The sequence below is a fragment of the Sturnira hondurensis genome, unplaced genomic scaffold, assembly GCF_014824575.4.
Source record: "Sturnira hondurensis isolate 20B ecotype Veracruz unplaced genomic scaffold, ASM1482457v3 Scaffold0019835, whole genome shotgun sequence".
Classification (NCBI taxonomy): domain Eukaryota; kingdom Metazoa; phylum Chordata; class Mammalia; order Chiroptera; family Phyllostomidae; genus Sturnira; species Sturnira hondurensis.
The window spans coordinates 3540660-3561616 of NW_028092466.1; the positions used below are offsets into that span (position 1 = coordinate 3540660).

General features: G+C 59.1%; 1 protein-coding gene across 5 annotated transcripts in view; it reads right to left on the minus strand.

Moving 5' to 3' along the window:
* Positions 1-3496: 3496 nt before the first annotated feature.
* NTN1 (netrin 1) overlaps positions 3497-20957 on the minus strand; it is a 198726-nt gene continuing 181265 nt past the window's right edge. For all 5 annotated transcript variants that reach the window (XM_037028127.1, XM_037028129.1, XM_037028130.1 and 2 more), the window contains exon 7: positions 3497-7732. In XM_037028127.1, coding sequence (XP_036884022.1) covers positions 7404-7732 — 329 coding nt within the window. In that variant the 3' untranslated portion in view covers positions 3497-7403. The remainder of the gene's footprint in view (positions 7733-20957) is intronic.

A 20957-nucleotide genomic window follows, 5' to 3' on the forward strand; every position in this document is an offset into this window, starting at 1 on the left:
GCTCATGGGAGGCAGCACCGAAGGTCTGTTTGACTTTCTCACCTCCTCTTGACTTGCTCAGCACGGAGCCCCGGCAACTCATGGGGCGTCTTTGAATCAGAGCCACAGCGTTCTGGCTCAGCCACACAGAAAGGCCTTTTCAAGCCAAACACTGAGCTGATGTCTGCACACAACAGCTTCTGTTCTTTAGATGAGCGAGCTCAAGGCCTGGCCCAGCACAGCTAGCTGGGCGGCCTGCACAAGTGACTTCACGACTCTGGACCTACAAGCAGGGGAGGGGTGCAAGAGCGGGCCAGGTTAGACTTCGAGGGCCTGCCATCTGGGCCTGGGCAGCACTGGGCCCAGAGGGTCGGGCGACGCTGGGCGGGAAGGCTCCCCTGCTCCTCAGCTTTCTTGGGATGGGCTTCCCACAGGACATACCCACCCCACTCTGAACCAACTGGCAGACCAGAAGTGGCAGGACACTTCCGAGCTACTCTTGGGGATGTATTGCGTCAGGACCCACTCTGGAGTGACACAGCTAAGGTACAGTCGGCATTTTCTGGCAGGGTTTGGTAAGGGCTGCCTCTCCCCTTCCAAGGTGTCAGGAATGCAGCCGCGGCGGTCCCTGCTCGGAGTCTGTCAAGTCAGCTGTGAGACCTTACTCTAGTCAAAAAGAAAAGCGGCAGGACAGGGCTTTAAGCACCCATACCTCGGGTGCTTTTTCAGTGAAAATAGACTTTACTAAAATAACAGCATAAGTATTGTTTGACTTAGCTGATTATTAATTATAAGCATTTTGAGTCTGGATACCATATAAAGAAATCCAGATACCTGGTTGTGACGGACTTTTTTGTTCCGTTGAAATGCCATTATTAATAACTGGGACTAAGCCTTGGCTTTCCTTAGCCCCAGGATGATCTGCTCCTTTCGAGACCTGCTGGGCCCCTGCAGGGCCCTGGGGCCTCCCTCCACGAGGCTGCAGCAGGCCCTCCACGGACAGTGCAAGCTACCCACCTGCCTGGAGCTGCATTTTCCCTCCCAGCCAGCAGGGCAGCCTCCCCTTCCTGCAAACTCCCATCCCTGCTTCTTCAGCTCCCAGGTTATACTGAGAGCTGTTTGCAAAGACTGACGATCATCTTTTATCTGCTGGGGTTTTCTAACCTCACCCCACTGGTTAAGTGGAGTCCCCCCCACCATAGCCTTAACAAGTGGGCCAAGATTCACCTTCCCTCTAGTTCTGTACAACTTCAGACTTCTTCCCAATGTACCTCCTTCCAGAAAGAGCTGGTGTGCCGTCGAGCCTGCCCTTCGATAAAGCAGTGAGCTCATCCGTCCATGAATGTATTTCCCACTGGCTCTATTCGTCTCTCACTCCCCGTTTTTCTTGGCATATTTCTGATGTCTTTATATAGTCTTAAGAGAGCATAGAAAGAGGTGCCTGTGCAACAAAATCTGAAACCCCAGAGTGTCTCTGCCATGAGTGGGCAGCCCCCCCCCACCGGCCCCGCCAGGCACTGGCCCTGGGCAGGGTGGGGGCAGGGAGGGTGGCGCTTGACAAATGGCTCCCTGGAAGTCGGCCGGCTGTGAAGCCCTCCCGCCCAGCGGGGCCTGGGCTTTTGACTGGACTGTGCTGGACCCTGCGTCCTGATGGGCGTCTCTCAGCTTCCTCAGGCCTAACCATGCCAGTCTCTAAAATGGACTCTCCCGACCACCTGGGGCCCGTACGTGGCAGTGACCTGCCTTATCTCCTGCTCTGTGTTTTCAGTGGCAAAGCCTCTCCCCGAGTGAGGCAGGCACTGGGAGGCAGCAAGGCTGCTTACAACCTGCATTCTCCTGTGTCCTCGGCCAGGGCTTTCCTTCAGGCCTTGGGACTGGGCTGCAGCTGCCCCACAGGGCCTGGCGTGGGGACTCCCAGGGGAGATGACACTGCCAGTCACAGACAACTTTTTTATGAAGGGCAGAAAAAAAACACATCACGCAAGTCCTTGAGAACGGGACCCTTGAACAGAATGACTGCAGCTGAGATTTCCACATGCGGCACAAGCCTCTGAGCCCCAGTCTCCGCAAAGGGGCACAAGCCTCTGAGCCCCGGTCTCCGCAAAGGGGCACAAGCCTCTGAGCCCCAGTCTCCGCAAAGGGTCCGGCTGGGTCTGCGCTGACCTCGGGAAGGGCCTGAGACTGTGGAGGAGGCTTCTTCCTTCTTGGCCTCTCCAGCCACCTGCCACCTGCATCCTGTCCCTGACCACCCAGTGTCAGGAGCTGCCACTCCAACAGGGACACTGGAGGCCACCCCTGTCTCTCACTGCCCTGGCTTTGACCCCTGGTTCTGAGAACAGCTCCTGTTCCTCAGAGCCGGCCCTTCGAGGAGGCTGGGCACTGGGCGGGCCCTTTCCTGCCTGAGGAGGGGCCCCAGGCCCCTCAGCCAGCTCCCCCACCGTGGGGAAAGGGCTCGCCGTGCCTCCCAGGTGCCACTTGAGTCCGCATCGCTGAGGGGCCGGACTAGGCCCATCTTGAAGACTTGTCTTAGAAACAGCTGGGTGCAGAAATTATGGCTTCCTGGTGATGATCGGCTCCACTTTGCATAGCAACACAACATGTTCCTAATGACAGAATTGTTTATTTAATAAAGAAATCATGACCATTTGGAGGTTTAAATATAGCTTCTCAGAAACCCAGTGAGCTCAGCTCCGGGTAGCTGTGTGGCGCTGGCAGCAGCCCAGCCCTTGCTCCACGCAGAGCCTTTAGCAAGGGCTGAAAAACCCTTGAGTTTTACTAACCCTGTTGTCTTTTCTCATGAGTCTCCTCTTACCTTTGAGTAGGAGAAACTGGTTCTGTGAAAGACAAGAACTCTACTTGCACGTNAGGTTTAAATATAGCTTCTCAGAAACCCAGTGAGCTCAGCTCCGGGTAGCTGTGTGGCGCTGGCAGCAGCCCAGCCCTTGCTCCACACAGAGCCTTTAGCAAGGGCTGAAAAACCCTTGAGTTTTACTAACCCTGTTGTCTTTTCTCATGAGTCTCCTCTTACCTTTGAGTAGGAGAAACTGGTTCTGTGAAAGACAAGAACTCTACTTGCACGTTCCAAATCAGGCGGGGACATTCCAAGGGGCACTGTAGGCAGCTGCTGAACTTGGGACAGGTGGGCAGAACACCTCTTCGCCCTCTCCCGAACCGGGCCCACCTGGAGTCCCCAAACCTGGAGCCCCAAGGAGTGGCAAGGATGGATGGTAGGGGTGGTTCTTGGGGACTTAAATGCAGCTTGACCCATTTGAGAGATTTTTAGCTTAAAATCACACTGAAGTCACCAAACCTATAGGACTGTCCAAGCGAACGAAGTTGCCCCACCCCTTCTTTTGGTGGCTAGAGTGCTGTGTTAGGCTTTGTGAACAGTCGGCGGCTCTGTTTTGTGGGGGTTCTCAGACCACAGTCCATATTCTTTAAGGGGCAGAAACCCGCCGTCCTCTCCTTGCATGCGCGCCACCCATAGCTCAGGCCACAGTCACGACTGGGAAACGAACAGTGTACAAGAGTTTATTTGATATTTGGATTTAGTTCTATCATGTGGGGCCCACATTACAAGTTCCATCTGGGTCCATTACAACTCTAACCAAAAAAAAAAAAAACTTAAAAAAATGCACAACTTTTCCCATGTCATTAAATATATTCATATATAATAACCATAATATATTAGTACGCATTGAAAGGGACACTGACCCAAACAGCATGTCATGGTCACAACTCAACATTTACCATTCCGAGTGAACAGAACCCCGAACAAGACCCAGGAGGGGGCAGGGGGAGGTGGGCTGTGCACTGGGGAGCAGGGGTGGAAAAGCAGGGCCGAGACACCCGAGTGGGCAGCTTGGTTTGGGCAAAGGGCGGGGCCCCGGAGCACACATTTTGATACCCCTAGGGGATGGTGTGGGCGCAGCCACAACCCTCAGCCCAGGAACCCCGCCAGCGAGCCTGGCTTGTCCACTCTCAGTCTCTATCTTGAAGCAGGGCTTCCTTTGACCATGGAGACCCCGCCACTTTTCGGTTTCCCAGAGGGACCGTTTCTTGATCCTTCCGAGTCTCCTTGATCTCAGTCTCATTCCACCCTGGGGCAAACCCAGTAAGGGCTGGACCCGTGGCCTGCACACTACTTTGGAGGCAGAATTCCAGGAGGTCACTAAGGGCCTGGGGGCAGCTCAGAGCCTCGCGGGTCCGCCTGGAGGTGTCCCTCCCTGCCATGCCCCAGCACCTGAGGATGCCGCCTCCTGCCCTGCTTTCTCAGGACAACAGCCACAGCCATCAGGCGAGGGCAGGGGCAGCCCCACGTCCCTCCCCTTCTCTCCACCCCGCTTGTTAGCTGTACTGTGTGTCAGTAAAGCAGGGACTCCGCTGTCAGGAGCTCCAGACCACCCAGCAGGTGAGAAAAAGGAAAACTGGGGAATCTGCTTGTTTAAAAAAAAGACTAATCTGGTATGTTTTTTTTCAAACACCTACATATCACAATTCTGGTTAATACACTCTTCAAAATCAAAATCTAGTTCCATTTTACATCCCTTCCTAACTGTACAGATTGGCACACCTCGACCCCTGGTTTTGTCTGCACCCTGGAATGGGGGTGGGGTGGAAGAGGGGGTTCCCAAGGAGGGGTCCTCACTGCCGAGGTCAGTAGCTGGCCTCAGAGGAGCGGTGGGCCAGTTCCAGCTGGGCAGTGAGGTGCGGAAGGCCTGGCAGGGCTGACATCCCAACAGTGTCCTCATGGCCGCCCCGTGGCTGACCCGGCCACCCAGACACATTCCCCAGGGCCAGGCCACCGGGTGGACCAGAAGGCCCTTGCCCTCGGGGTGCAGAACAGGAGGGTGAGGCTGGAGGCTGGCTGGATTTAAAGCAGGATACGTTATGGCTTGGCAGGCTGCCGAGGGGCTGGGGAGACCACCAGCACCTGCCCTTCATGGGTCTCGGGTGACTCAGACACCGGGAGGGAGGCGGCAGGGCTGCCATGGCTCTTTTGGGCAGGGCAGAGAAACCAGGCTGGGGGAAGGAGGAGCAGGACAAGGGCCCAAGCAGTGAGTGCCTTTACAGGACTGTGGGCCAGAGAAAGGCCAAAGCGTCCAAGGAGGCCTGGCCACCAGGAGAGGTCCCTGTGTTCCCAGCCTCGGGTCTGGACTCAGGGAACACAAGACATCCCTTCCCAGGGCCACTCAGTCCTCTCCCTGCCCTGTGGGCATCTGTTCCAGTCTCTTCTGGAATTCCTCCAAATACCCCAAGCAGCCAAGTGTCCTTTTCCACTGCATCTCACATCAGCCAAGGCCTGCCTTCCAGAACCTGGGGCTTCAGGGGTTGCCCCGTGGTGAGCTCACAACCAGCCTCACCCACCACTCTTGCTGCACCTCCAAAGATGTTCTTGTGCCCATCCCTCCCCCACGTACTTCCACTCTCCAGGCCAGGGGCAGTGTCTCAGCGGTGACCCCCAGGAGCAAAGCTAGCATGCAGCGACCGAGGAGAGGCAGCACAGCCCGTGGTCACAAAACCTGGCTCTGGAGTGTGGATCCAGTTGTGCCGCTTATTTGCCTGGTGACCTTGGGTGCATGTGCTTCAGCTTCCTCACTGGTGCGAGTGGGGTGAGAATCCCTGTCCCACAGGGTTGTCATAGAAGAACAGGAGGTCAGGTGGGTAAAGTGCCAGGCACTAAATGGCAGCCAGGATGGGGCCTGCGGCAGAGGAGGCAGAGGGGAGCCAAGCCACAGGGGCACCTTCAGACGTAGTGTGACCCTCCTGAACAGGCACACTCCAGCGAAAGTGAAGCCAGTTTCCTGCCTAAGAAGGGACCAGGCTTCTAACTCAGTGTGCCAGGCGTGGCCGCAGCTCGGGAGACAGGGAGGCAGTAGGCCCGGGGGCACAGAAACAGGCCCAGGGCCAGGCGATCACACCTGAAGGTCTGGGATGCCTGCTTGAAGACAGGATCCCTAGAGAGCTTTGGACTCGGGGTCTGGCCACACCTGAGGGCCTGGGAGGCCTCACTAAGGGAAGGCCTGTGAGGGAAGGCCCTCACAGCTGGAAAGGTGTAGAAGAGATGCCACCCATGCTAGACCAAGACAGCTGCCCAGGGCAGCCCCAGAGTGGGGGCAGCTCTAGCAGACTTTCTGGTCCCTTCCTTTGGGGAGCGACAGGAAATGGTCATGTTTTCCTTGGTACCCAGGAACCTGGTCCTTCCTGGCCCTGCCTGCCCACGGTGTGGGCCCCCACCTTGCTGAGCCAGCAAGCCCACCCCAGCAAGCCTCCTCCCCCAACCGGGCCCAACCGCCTTTGCAGCCTGCATTCCATGCCCATCCAGGCCCTTCCCAGCTGTTGACACTATTGAGGGGCCTTGTGGGAGCTGATGTCATTACACAAATAGTGTCACTGCCATAAACCCAGCCAGTGCCCCTTCCCCCTCCCCTGGAAAATGTCATAAAGGGGCTGGTTCCAAGTTTCCAAAAAGGAAACTCTCTGGGAGGTTTTGCCTTCCCGATGCCTCCTCCAGCAGGCAGCTCCGGTACAGGCAGTGACCACCCGGCTTGAGCTTCTCAGGGGTGTCTTTGGGTCTGCGGCCCTCTGCTTGGGCCAGAATCCTGGGCCTGCACCCAAACCCCAGCTGGGCGGGGGCGGGCACCCGCAGGCGCTTCTGCTTCTCTGATTCAAACAGTGTGAACCCCTGTCCCCACCCAGGATAACCCATTTAGCAGGTGGCAAAGGAGACCGGCAGCCTGTGTGGAGAATCCTGGTGGTAGAGGCTGCTTCTGCTGCCCCCAGTTGCGTGCCTAGCTCCTCCAGATGGGGCCCAAGTTGTCCCAACCAGGGGGTCCTGCGGCAAAAAAGGGTCGGGGGGAGGGGAAGGAGGGGATTTTCGGTCTTTTATGTTTGGTGTGGTAGTTTGGCCGGACTCGCTCAGCCCCCGGCCCAACTAGGGGCCTGAGCATTCACAGTTCTCCTCCTCACGTGCCCTTCTCCCTAACCACAAACGGGCCGCAGGTGCGACCCCACCTGCGCTGTTCTGCGCCAGTCCCTGGAGCCCGGGTCAGTCTGCCCCGCCCCCACAACAGCGACCCTGCCTGGCCCTAGGGAAGCACGTCCCTGCTCTGGAAGGAGCCCGTGAGGTAGCTAAGTCTCGTCCTCATTTCTCCAGGTCCTGGCCTGCTGCGCACCCCTCCCCGCGCGTGCGCGCGGCTCCTGTGGGAGGTGCGCGGAGTGGGGCGAGGGGCAGGGCCCCCCAGAAGAGAGGCAGCTGAGAGCCCCGCCCCCGTGCCGGCCGTGGCCCCACCCCCACCCTCCCCCCACCTGGGAAAGCCCTCGCAGGCCTAGTCCAAGTCGCTGTGGTGGCGCGCCGCGCCCGCTCACGCTCGGCCGGCCCGCGCCCCGCCCGCCCGCCCGCCCGGCGCGCCGCTGCCTCCGCGCTAGGCCTTCTTGCACTTGCCCTTCTTCTCCCGCTGCTGGAACTTGCGCAGCCGCCGCGCCCACGTGTCCCGCCACTGGATCACCAGGCTGCTCTTGTCTGCCACGATGCCACTTTGGTCTGGTGAGTCCTCTGAGTTGCCCAGCAGCAGGTACTTCTTGAGGGGCTTGATTTTGGGGCACTTGCAAGCAATATCCCGGGAACGGATCCACAGACTCTGGTCACCCCGCCGAATGCGGCTCGTGCCCTGCTTGTACACCGAGATGATGTTCACGGTGAACTTCCACCAGTCCCCCGCCTTATCTGCCTTCAGGATGTGGATCTGGACAGCTGCAAGGAAGCACAGACAGGCGGTGGGCCACGGGATGGGTAGTGCCTCCTGTGGCCAGGTCAGTCCCGTCTACCTGTACCCTCTCCTAGGCTGGGGTAGTTGAGGCAGCCTGTTTAACGGAGAAGGAAGACGTGTCCCCAGCCCTGGGAAGTGCACCCCTCTGAGGAGTGGGCTAATGGTGGCAAAGTGAAACTGGAACCCAACTCCTGATATCTGGGCCAGGGCCACTGCTTCAAGAAGTCTTTACCTCATGGCTGTTTTGAAGGTGCCACTTAGCACTGCCTTTGGTGACAAGCCCCCTCTTAGGGTTGAGGAAAGCAAGAAGAAACCTATAGAAACGGACCTTCTCCCCCTCGACCAGCACGCTGGATCAGGTTCATTTGCCCAGGGCAGGTGCCTTCAGAGCAGTGCTGAATAGGTGAAGGGGGGTGGGACACAGACAGGACACGGGACCTCTTCGGGTGCCCCACTCCGGTATCTCCACAGGACCCAACCACTTAACACCAAGACTCAGGATAACTCCGGACACATAACCTTATACTTGACTCAGCCTCAGAACACCATGATGGGATCTCAGTGCCCAGGCACAGTTCACCCCGAACTTACCCTTCAAGGCGCCCACAGCACCTTTTCCAGAACCCCAAGTCCTCAGAATGCCCACACCCAGCCCTGCCAGGCCCCCCTCCCTCCCACCCTCACCTCTCAAATGCCCCATGCATTTCCCTTTTCTCCCAATTCTCTGCTAACATCTCCCCTAGTACAGGGGTGAGGTCTTGTCAAAACATGAGTTTCTAATTCAGAAGATCTGGGGGGAGACGGTGGGGGAGAACATGCATTCCGTAGTGCTGCTGAAGCTGCTCTCCCAGGGAACCCACTTTGAGAGCCAGTGCACCAGCCTGCATTACCAAATGTGATTTCCACTGGATAATGAGGTTTGAGAAAATAAACAAACAAACAAATAAATAAATCAGAGGAAATGGCCCTGGCTGATGCGGCTCAGTGAGCTGAGCACCGGCCTTCGAACCAAAGGGTCGCCTGTTCCGTTCCCAGTTGGGGCACATGCCTGGGTTGCCAGCAGAGTCCCCAGTGAGGGGCACTCAAGAGGCAACCACACATTGATGTTTCTCCCTCCCTCCCTCTGTCTAAAAATAAATAAATAAAATCTTTTTAAAAATAGGAGGATATGCTTTAGAAAAATAAAAAGAGGGGAGCCCTTGCTCAAATATATTTTTCAAACTGGGTTAGAAAAAGTCGAGAAACTTCCTTCCTGCAGGACTTTTCAGAGCCTCCAATCTACATATTCTGTATGTGCACCCACACTGAGCACGTGTTGGTTTCCCAAACAACCCTGACTGCAGAGCCTTTTGGTTGGTGCATTTCAGGTCCCCAGTGACCCATGGGGTCTCCTCAGGGAACTGCTGGTGCAGGGACACCCCGAGGGGACACCCCCAGGGGAGAGGCCTCTGCCAAAATGGCCTCTGTTCATGGACTCAGGTCCTAGGCTACTAGGGTGGAGGAAGACTAGAGCAAGGCTATAGGAACTGACCACACCCCCGAGTCAAGGCCTGTCTATTTCCCCATCCCCTTGGTCAGAAAAGAGCACCTTCCCCTTGCTGAGCCCACCCAGCCCACCCTGAATCCACCCCCCCACCCCACCCCACCCCAGACTGAGCTGGAGATTATGCTGCCTGCTCAGTGGGCTTGATCCCTCCTGAGAAAGGAGCAGTAGCTTGTCCCTCTAGGTTACAAGTGAAGAAACGGAGGCACAGGCAGGCTCAGGGTCTTCAGCAACCAGGACAGGTCCCCAGGGAATGCCTACATCTCGCCACCTGCCCACTTACAGCTCCAGTAACTGGGTGCACCTACACCTCAGCCGGCTGGCTGGCTTCCATGCTGGCTGGCTTCTCAAGGATGCTGGGGGCCACTCCGCCACCTTCACTCCTGGGGCCCTTCCTGCTCCCCTCCTGTGCTGGGAGATGGGGAGGGGTAGGGATGGCTGGGCCCAGGGAGCAGCAAATGCCATCCAAGTCATCCCTCTGGAGTGAGGGAAATGGCAGATTTTCCCATATTTTCGTTTCAGCTGTTCCTGGGCATCCTGAACTTTGCACTCCAGTCTGAGGGCTCCAAAGAATGGTTGTCATGGCAACCGTTTCCATGTTTTCGTCACCAAGGGACTCAACACTCAGTGTGAACTCTGATGGGGGGTGGGGAACCCTCCAGCCCCAGAGAAGTGGCTGGGTTGTGTGTGTTTGACTGTGCAGACAGAGGTCACCGTGGCAACTGAGTGCCCCTTAGCTAAGCAACAGGGAGCCACCCCCCACCCCCCACCCCACCCCCCAGCTTCCCAGAGAGCCCTGGTTTCCTCTCCTCAGGACTGAGCTGAATACAGAATGAGCCTCCCTCAGGGTGAGGCTGTTTCCCTGCATGGGACCACAGCCACAGCGTCACACAGCCAGGGGTGGCCTGACAAGGTGCCTCTCGCTGGGACCCTGGAGAACTTGGCATTGATCTTAGGTACTAAGCGTCTGTTGGCGTGAAATGTGACCCCACCCCAAATTTCCACATTGAAGTCCTAACTCCTGATACTTCAGAATGTGACAGTATTTGCAGATGGGATCTTTAAAGCAGCAATCGAGATGAAGTTAGTAGAGTGGGCCCTAGTCCAATATGACTGCGGTCCTCATAAGAAGAGGAGACCAGACAGACACACACAGAGGGGCCATGTGAAGACCCAGCGAGAATGCACCATCTGCAAGCCAAGGAGAGAGGCCTAAGAAGAAACCAACCCTGCTGACACCTTGACCTGGTACTTCCAGCCTCTCTGCCTGTTGTTTAAGCGCCACACCCCAGCACCGTCTGAGGTGTTTTCCTCTGGCAGCCCTGGAAAACCAACACAGTTGGAACCAGTGACTGGCGATGCAGGGCCGCAGCTCCAGGCCAGGCAGGGGCAGACCAGATGAGGCCCAGCCATGGGGAGAAGGACTGGCTGGGCACGGTCAGGCCTCCTCACTCCCTGAACTAGCAAGAACATGGCCCTTCGAAGGAGGGAGGACCTGACACCTGCCCCACCTTCCCTGGAACACCCCCCACCCCAGGAACGCCCTGGAATGTCGAGCAGGGCACCCAAAGGGGACCCCACCCCACTTCCCCAGGCATGGCCAGCACAGGCCTGAAGGGCACCTGCTTAACACTGAGGACACAACCCAGAGGGGCACCCACCCCTGGACCCCTTGCTGGTCTCAAGAACCCAAGGGTCAAAACAGGGCCACCAGTCAGCTGGGACAAAGCACTGACCCTCGCCCTGCTCCCACCCCGGCAGCTCCCGGCAGCTCCCTCGCTGTAGGGTGAGACAGCACAGGGGAGGGGAGGGCAGGAGTAGGATTCGAGTGCTTATACTGGAAAAACCCACATTTCCGCTGCCCTTGGCAACACCTCGCACATTACACAGCCCACCAAGTATGTGCTGCACACGCAGAGCACGAGCCAGGTCCCTGCAGTGCACATACAGCTGAAAATATTCAAGATACACATTGAAAGAGTGACCTCAGGCAGAGATGCTCAGCACGCAGCAGGCGCGCTTGGCATGGCACTGCCCAGCACAGCATGGGGACCTCTGACAGGCCCACCAGGGTCTCCTGGTGCTGTGTACAGTGGCCTCAGCCACTCTGCCCATTCCAGGACCATGGCCCCCAAGGGTGGGCCCCTCCTCCCCACACAACATTCACCCAGGCCAGTTCATCTCAGACCTTAGGACACCTAAGTCCCCTTGGTTTGATGGCCTAAGTGGACCCCAAGAAGGCCAGAACATGGGCTTGGTGAGGATCCCCCACCCTGTATTGGGATTCGAAGCTGAGATGACCCTCAGAAAGGCCGGCCATGAGGTCAGACGAGGACAGTGAGAGGTGCACTGAGAGCCCTTAATCAGAGACTGGTCTGCAGGAAGAGGGTCCCAGCTCGAAGGGAGTAGCCATTTTCTGAAGCAGGGACGAGGGAGCACCTGAGGCAGACGCTGGCCAGAAAGGCACGCCAGGGCCCCAGCCTGCTGCTGCTGTGGGCCCCACCCTGTCCCATCCCAGGGTCCACACCTTGAAGGCCCTCCCTTCCTAGGAGCCCTCATTCACACCAAAAATGGGGGCTCAGGCTGGGCCATGTCCCATGGGGCTGTGCTCTCAGAGTGCAGACAGAAGCAGGCACCAGAGCCCACAACGCGGGGTGGGTGAGGCTGGCCCCAGAAAGCCCAACAGAGCTGTGGCACCTGAGGGGCCCCCAACAGGCTGCAGAGGAGGTGTCTGCAGGATGGAACAGACACCTGTGGAAAAGTAAGCGGAAAGGGAGCAGGCTCCGGAGAGTGAGGCATCCCCAGGGGCCTGGCCACACTTGTCTCCTAGTGTCCCTGAGCTGCCCGTACCGGTGCAGTACATGCTCCTGCCCTGTGGCTGGCTGGCCGTAGAGTTCTGTTAGTGAGACTGCTGGCTGGCCAGCCAGGGAGCAGCTGCCCCCCACCCTGCCCCCGGCAACTCTGGGGCCCACATGAAGGGCCTGCATGCAACTAGCCCTTCTCAGCTTCTGGGTGGGGCCATGAGGACTGACTTCCCCTGCTCCAGCTCAAGCCGGCCACTCTGGCTGGCAGGAGCACATGCCTCTCTGTCTCTCAGCGGAAGCCTGTGCCTGGCTCTGGAGGGGACACTGTTACCCCAAGAGGACAAGAAGGAGACCAAGGGCCAGGCCCATGGAAGCCAGAGTCAGCGAGGACAGCCTGTGTCATGGTGGGGCAGAGGGGCAGCGGCCTGGGAGGCGGGCACCTGGCAGCCTAGGGACTGTGCCCAGCGCTGGGGGCCCTCACAGGTGCTGTTTCCTGCCCCCCCAGCCAAAGTTCAAGGCACTTATGTGTCCTTCCGTAGCAACAGACCTCTGGCCACCCTCCCAGGGCGCCTCAGCCCCAGCAGTCTGAGAAGCGGGAAGCTCCACGTCCCTTTCTGTGACTGGAATCCTCAGGAGCAGGACGTGCCGCCCTGCCCGGTGCCCCATTCCTTCAAGTCTATCGCCTGCTAGCTCTGGGCCTCTGAAGACCTGGCACTGCCACTGCCTCGGGCAGTTTGTGGCAGGAGGCAGCTTCCAGCTGACTGGGGGTGCCCTGCAGATTTTGAAGACCCCCTACTGGGATCAAAGCTATGGCCCTGGGGCCAGATTCGGGGAGAGCTGCTAGGTCAGTGATGAGTATACAGTTGTTGCTCAAGTGCTCACCTGCTGGCCCAGCCCACCTGAGACAGGCAACCTACTGGGGCTGGCCTGGGGGTATGCCTTGGCACAGGCCCCTGGGGGCTGCCGGCGGGGTCCCTCTCCCCTCAAGCCCAGAGTGCTTCCTGCCTCCTGGAGGTCTTCTAGATTTACGGGCTGCTTGCAGCAGGCCCCCAGGGGCTTCCAGCAGCTGCCCCTCCCAAGGAGGCCTGGGTGGTCAGCTTCCCCCTGCCCCACCCCCGCCATACCTTCCTGTTGGGCCAGCCCAGCTAGGGAAAGCTTGTCACCCATCTGCCTCAGAGACAGCGGCCAGGATGAATGGGGGGAGGACACTAACCCCACAGAAACCATTAAAACCATGCAGCCCCATAAATCTCCCAGCACAGAAAGCACGTCATGAGTTGCAGCTGCTTTCATAAAATGCTCTGACCACATGTTTCCCAGTCCCCTGTGAAGGTAAGGAACGCTGAGCAGAGCCAAGTCCCATTCTGGGGGAAGCTGGCCTGCCATGGGGCTGGGCAAGCTCTCGGAGCGAGGGCGCCAAGCGGGACTTGCAGGGCAGGGACAGGGCTAACACGCCCAAGACGGGAGTCACAGCAGCCCCCGCCCAGTTTTTATTAAATGAGGGGGATGCCTGGAGGCTCACTGTGGCGACACCCAGCCACACCCACCTATCCCCCAGGAATCCTCAGGAATCCAGGGGCTGCCGCCTCCTCCCACACCCCCAAAGGCGCTGCGTCAGGCCTTGAATAAAGTGGGGACAGCCAACTTAGAGCTGGCTAAGCGTTTCCCCTTTTCTCCCCCTCAGCCAAAGAAGGCATGTTATACCCCTATCTCTCAAAGCCAACAGCAATGTGGAGAGTGCCTCAGTTTCCCTTCTAGGTCCTGAGGCTTTGGCTATGCTCCTGGGAGGGGCCAGGTTGGGTATCTGAGCCTGACTGCAGGGCATCCCCAGGGGTGGGGATGGGAATGGGAGGCCCAGCATGGGCTGGCCACCCAGCTTTGCAAAGGGCTCGGGTAGGAGAGTGGCCCTGGGGGGGCCTGTCCTGCCCCAGCAAGGCACCCTCATCCCTAGGCTGGTTCCTCTAGAAAAGTAGCCCAAGGAACAGAGAGCCTGCCACCCAGGGAGGATGCCTCTGGTCGTCCCCCTCTCCCAGTCAGGAGGGGCTGGGACAGCCAGGGAGACTCCTAATCCAGTGTTTGCCCCCTGTCTCCCGCCCCACCAGCACGAGCATGGCCAGAGCTGCCCGATGACAAGGCGTCCCTACCCTGAGGGCCTCACAAAGCCTCAGGAGATGCCCCACTACCCACATCTGCCCCCCACGCTGGCTGGAACAGCCCCACCTGCTCCCCCACACAGAGGGCAAGGCCCTCCGACTGGGCCGCTTTGGACCACCTAGCTGGAAGGTCAAGCAATAAGCATCTCCCCTGCTCAGCATCAGTGCAGTCCCAGCCTCTGGAAAAGAAGGTGAAAGGGTAGGCTTTCTCCCACATGGCATCAGTTCAAGGCCCTGATCACCCCCGAGTCCCTCAGGGCCCCTCGGCCTCCAGAGCTCACAGAAGCCCTTGTGCAGAGGATGCTCAAGCTGCAAATTTAGACCTGCTCTAAGTGGGTGTGTGCCCATCCAAGAGCCCCCAAGCAGCGGACCTGACGGCGAGCCTCTTCTCCAACAAGCCCCCAGCGAGCCCCTCTGCAAGGGAGTGAAGAGCAGCCCCTCTCCCCAGCTCGGTCAGCACTTCCAGGACCACTCCCAGGACACCCCATGTGCTGCCCCGTCCTAGGAGGAGTGGACACCCATCATTCAGCCTCTGAACACCACACTCAGCTCCAGCTCCTGAAAGTCAAATCACCCTCAAAGGATGAAACCGCCTCTCCAAGGGCTTCAGGTCCAGAGACAGAAACCAAAGCAGGACCCAGACCGGACTCCAGTACTCTGCCAGGGCCACTGCCCTGGGGAGTGGGGACGCTTAGCCTACCACATTCACCTGGAGGGACGGAGTCAGGTACCTGTGAGCACTGGAAAGGCGTTCCTGACCTACGTCACACCTCCACGGCTCCCGGCCACAGGTATGAGCCGGGCACGCGCAGGTGGGGCCCACAGATGTGTGAAGACTGCCCCCCAGGTGCAGACAGGTCTCGGGGAGGAAGCCCCAGGAACGGTGACCGGGGTGCTGGTGTCCTGGTGCCCAAGGCACTGATCTCAGGGGAAGGGGGGCACCAGGACCCAGCAGACCCACCGCCCCTGCCCTGGGGAGCATCCCGTCTGAGTTCAGTGTGGTGTGAGCGCTCTGTGGCTCGGAGACAGGTGCCCAGTGAGGGGGGAGAGGAGAGGACACGTGTCGTCGGGCTGTCGGAGACCCACGACCGTGTGCCCAGGCCAACTGCACCTGTGCTCGGGCACGCTGGACAGATCCCCGTCTCCCACAGACCCACTCAGAGCCTCAGGGCTCACATCTGTGAAATGGGAGGAGCTACCACTCACCCGATGGCTTTTGTGGTCCCTTAATGCCTTCCCTACCCACCCTTCCTTCCTAGAAACAGGATGCTCAGAGGAGGGAAAAACGGTGCGAGGAACCAAGACAGGAGGAAGCCCCAGCGGAGGACAGATGAGGGCTGCGAGCTGCCAGCCCTCAAAACAGGCCTCCCCAGAGCCCCGCCCTTGAGCCTGCTGAGGGGCCAGACAGGAGGCCTTCGCCGTCGGCGGGGACGGGGTCCCTGTGCTGGGAGGGACTGTAGGCACCTCACCTGCCCACGGCGGGAGGCCCGTCGACGTAGCATCCTGTGGGCTTTTATGTCGAGCTGTCACAGGGGCCTCCCAGACCTCCCTGCCCAACCTGGTCACTCGCATTCCAGGACCCTAGGCTGACTCATGCAGACCCAGCTCCACATCTGGCCTCCATATGGGGCTGGTACCCCTGGAGGGGGGAGGTCACATCTGGTGGGGAAATCAGAGGACCCCAGGGGGCCAGTGACCCCCAGGAAAGGGTCAGCGAGCCTCTGAAACACCCTGACACGTGCTGCCGGCTGGTCCGAGTCCTGTTCCCTGGGGCTCCAGGCAAGGCTGTGGGCCGGGGGCTGGCCTCCCCCAGCCTCAGCCAGGGTCCTACCAGCTGCCTGGCTCCTCAAGCAGTCCTCCCCTTTGGGGGACAGCCCTCAGGGTGCTCCTCTAAGACCTATACTCACGCCCAAGCCCCAGAGTTTCAGCACGCTACGGACACAGGAGCTCTGGTCTCCAGGATGGTTGGTCACCACCGGGTTCCCCATGCTTGAAGGGACTGGTCTTGATCAGAATAGCTACTGGCCCCAAGGTCCAGAGAAGGCAGGGGAGGGGGCACAGAGAGGAGGAGAGGCCACCACTCGCTGAGAGGCCCCCTGAGCCGGGGGCTGGTTGAGGAAAGAGTCCCCAGTGGGAGCCTCCTGACCCTCGGGACCCCAGCCCGAGTCGCTGACCCAGGGCTGGGGATGCCTGCCACTTCCGCCAGCATCACCCGCTCAGCGACAGCTCCAGGGTGCTCTGCAGTCACTCCCACACCAGCTCCTTCACAGCCGCCCCACTCGGGGCCCTGTCCTCCCTGGTGGTTCTCCCCACGACCTCCCCTACCCCAAAGCCATGCCCCTCGCCAGAATGATTGTGCCAAGCCCACCTCGGTCACCACCAGTGACATCCTGGCTATGAAACCCCTCACCTCAGCTCATCATCTCCCACAGCCCCATCACCGTGACAGTCACCTTGACAGCACAGTGACCCCAGTGAAGATGTCTCTGTGGCCTCCCCTCTGAGGCTTATCCAGAGCTGAGTATCAAGGGTCCTCTGAGGAAACCAGTTCTTGAGCCTCCTCAGGGCCTGCTGTGCCCACTGTGCTGTCAAAGGCTCCGGGCCCTGGCACCAGGGAGGAGAAAGACCTTGGCCTTGGGGCTCCTGATCTCGGGCATGTTGTTTCACCTTGTTGAGTCTGGACACCCCATTGACAGAAACAAATTCCTGTCTCACACGTGCTTTCGAGGATTCAGTGCAGATGAGAATGAAGGCGTGAGGTGCCTGGTCCAGGGCGTTCAGGACAGGGACAGTCACTGGCCAGGCGAGGCCCTTCTCTTGGGTTTCCACTGCCTGGGGGGAACCTGGGGGTGTGCTGCTACAAACTGGACTTCCGCAAGGCCCCCAGGCCGAGAAAGTGCACGTGAGCACACACAGCCTCGCAAGCCCAGCTCTCCCCACAGAACGGCTTCCCCTCTGAGCTGGATCCTCAGAAACAGTCCTTGTGGGATCTCAGGGGGAATACTTGAGACCAATCATCTTGTGAAAGGCATTCTGATTTTTCCATCTGGTGGTGCCAAAATGTCTTTCAACAAAAGGGGTGACTAATAAACATTTCTGGGAATGAATAATTTTTCCAAGAACTGGCAAAAGTGGGATGATCTCACCTTTCAGAATGTGAGCTGTCTGTCTGTCTTCCCCCTTTCTGAGTCTCGGAGAGGGAAGAGGCAGGCGGCAGCACCTGGGGGAGTGGGCAGGGGCCTCTTGATCTGAACTGGCCCTCGGCGGATCCCAGGGCTTTCTGGACATGAACAGGGATACAGCTGCCCAGGCCCACACTCGCCTCTCCCTGGCCCCACCCTTATACCCAGCACCCCACCCTGCCCTTTTCCCATCCCCCAGCCGGTTTTCACTTCTGTGCTTAGAGACCTTGCTCCCTTGGCCTGGGAGCCCTGCTTCTCCCAGTGAGCACTGGCTACTGGGGCTCCCTCTTCCAGGAAGCCCTCCCTCCCACCCTGCTCAGGGGACTGTCTATGCCCTGCTTACATCCACCTCTGGCTGAACCCAGCCACATGCCCACCTTTGGTGTTCTCATCTGTGCGTCTGTAACCCTCCAAGACTATAAGTGCCGTGGGGGCTCAGCCCGTATCCTTTCCACATCTGTGAGCTTAGTCCCCAGAAGAGGATGGGAGCACAGTGGGCACTCGACTGAATTAACAAGGAGGGAAGGGCTGGGGGTGGGGACCAGTGTGTGAGCAAGCAGCAGGACTGCTGTCGTGTGCACCGCTGTGCCTGTGTGTGCGTGCGGGGGTGTGTGTGCACACTGGGGTGCCTGTGCACAGCAGCTGTGTGAGATGAGAGGAGGCTGTGCAAACCCGAGGAGGTGAGTGAGGACCAGAAGGGGCACCTCCAAAGGTGACAGGGACAAGATGGAGTGAAGAGGAGGGAAGGGAGATGGGGAAAGAGAAAGTCAGAGGCTGAGTAGCAGGGCCAGGACAGGAGAGGAGGGCGGAGGGGCCTAGATGGCCCAGCAAGGTGCAGGGGGGTGAGGGCATCGCAGCAGAAGGTCAGGGGAGTGGGCAAGTGAGGCCCTCCTGCCCCTTCCTGCCATGCCAGTGGGGAGGCCACAAGGGGGCGTTTCCCACACCGGGCGAGGTACCCAACATCCTTACACCACAGGCGCTTAGGAACCGAGTGTCATCTGTCACCCTTGTCACCTTGGCTCTATGGCAGAGGTTCTGGAGCCCGGCTCCCAGGCCACGAGCTGCAGGCAGGCCACTTCCACAGAGGGAGCAAGCATCGGAGTGGCAGTGGCATGCAGACTTGGTAGAGAACACGTGCACACACGTGCACATGCTGTTACGCAAGCATGCTCACTCGGAGCATTTACACAGAGGAAGGGCCCGTCCAAGGACGGGTTTGCTGAGAACTTGGCAGGAATTGCTAATACACTTGAAAATAATAAAAACTGTCTTCCTTGTCTTTCGTGGACAACTGTCCCACACTCGGCTTTCTCTGGGTGCTACATCAGGCCTTTGCAAGGTGAGCTGATCCCCCTAGAGGGCAACAGAGGACTGAGGCGGTGCCAGGAGAGGTAGACAGCAGTGAACGTGTCATTGTGGACCCTGCCCTCGCACCCGGCATGGTGGAGCCATGACTTGTCTCATCTACAAGGACGGCAGGTCCCCTTGGTCACACCTTCATGTGACAGATGAGGACCCTGAGGCCCAGGATGGTGAGGCTCCCTGTCCAAGTCACAGAACAAATTAGGAGTCTGCGCTCTTGGGCCAGCGCCCCTTTCCCTCCAGACAAAGATGGGACGACCCTCTTCCCTGTCATGGGTCTCTCTGGACAAACGTGAGCAGCACGGTGGGGCTTGGCCCCAACACCCTCCCCACCTCAATGCCTTCTTGCCTTGGTTGGTGTCCACCCCAGTCCTACCCAGGCTGGGCCCTCTCTCGCCGGCAACATGTCTGAGAGAACACAGGGCAGGCCAGTCCCTGGGCATCTCTCATTCCCCCCGCTTCCCCCAACCTTTCGTCCACTCTGGCCACAGCCCAGGTCACAGAGACCCCCGTCCACGTTCCACCACAGCACAAGCTCAAGGCTCGTGAGCTGGCCTGGGAGAAGCGGCCTGCTTCTCACCCAGCAGGGGTGGCAAACCCAAGGTTCCAATTAGCAGCTGCTGGAACATCCAAGTGCCCTGGCTTGCATTGAAGGAAATGTGTTTCCTAATTGGCTCCCCGCTGGGCTGTCAGTCAGAACAGAGATTACCCGCCCTCCAACCTCCCTCCGTCCCTGCCCTCCTGGCCCAGCCTGCTCTGGCCGCTTCACCTACTTCACCAACCCCCAGGCTAGCACCCTCCTCATCCTCTCCTGCTCGTCTTCCCTGGGCTGGGCCAGGTCAGCTCCCGGTGTGGGAGGGACATCCCTGCTTAGACTTCTTTTGGGGATCCAGGGTCCCCAACAGGACACAGAGAGATTCCCCACAAGGAGAATCTTGGGCCTGAGCCAAGACATGAACCCCAGTCCCAGAGGTAGGCCTGTAGTGGCTGCTGAGCCGGCTTCCCGCTGTGCCTGTAGGGCCCTCACAGCCTCTTCAGTGCACCCCTGCAGGAGGCCTGCCCACTGCCCTGCTGGGCTCTGGTGAGCCACTGTCCCCAGAAGCCCCTAAGATACTTCTTTGTCCTGCCTCCTGCCCAACACACAGGCCTAGATCCTGAGATGGGTGGGGATGCTGCCCAACTCTGAGGTGACCCCAAGAGTTATCAGTGATAGCCCTGGGGACCAGATCACACAGTGTTTGGGGGGAATGGGAGGGGCAGTGCCAGTGGTGGCTGTGGGGCAATGGGCTGGGCGGCATGGTTAGCAGGGCAGGAAAGTGGTGGTACAATAGCTTCGCAGACCTTGACCTCGCTGGCCCCTGGAGGGGCACCCCGCTTCTCTCCTACACGTGCTGCTTCCCACATCTTGCCCGGCAGTGGGGATGTGGACAGCTGGGCGGTGCGCTGGCCGTGGCTGTGGGGCAGGACCAGCGTGGCCCCAGTGAGGCCTGGAAAGGGGGTGGTGCAGAGCTGGTCCTGGCCCCTCTTGGCCTCGGGCAGGTGGGGCCCTGGGCTACACACAATGTGGGAGGAAGGGGACTCAGGGAAGGACCTGTGGAAGGAGCCAAAGGCTGGGCCCAGGTCCCAACTGTGGCCTGAGGAACTGAGGCCTGCCTCCTTGGACACCTGCCTCATTCTGACGATCCACAGTGAGTCGAGAGTGAGGGGAAGACAAGGCTGAGTCCGGGAGCAGGAGTCCGATGGCGCCCAGAGACGACGCCCCACCAACCCCCACCAGCAGGAGACGGGGCTGGGTGCCCAGAGCAGCCCCCAGCAGGGACAGGGCTCGGGAGGGCCTGAAGGTCCCTGTGGGTCCGTGAACAGAGAGTGGGCCTGCCGGCTGGGGGCAAGGAGGCCAGGAGAGCCCTGAGGGGCCAAGTGTCCCCAGAATATCAGGGTGGGGCGGGGAGAATTCCATGCTGGACAAAAGTCAGAAGAGAGCAAAACAGGGCTGAGTCAAACAGAACCAGGTGGAAAACAGATCTACTCTGATAACTTTTAAATAAAAGTCCAATTTTTCCTTTTTTTTTTTTTTGCTTGCAAAACAGAATGGGGGCAGTGGGTCAGCATCTCACAGAAAGACTGTTCAGCTCTTTCTCTCTCCTAGCCTCTCTCCACAGATGCTC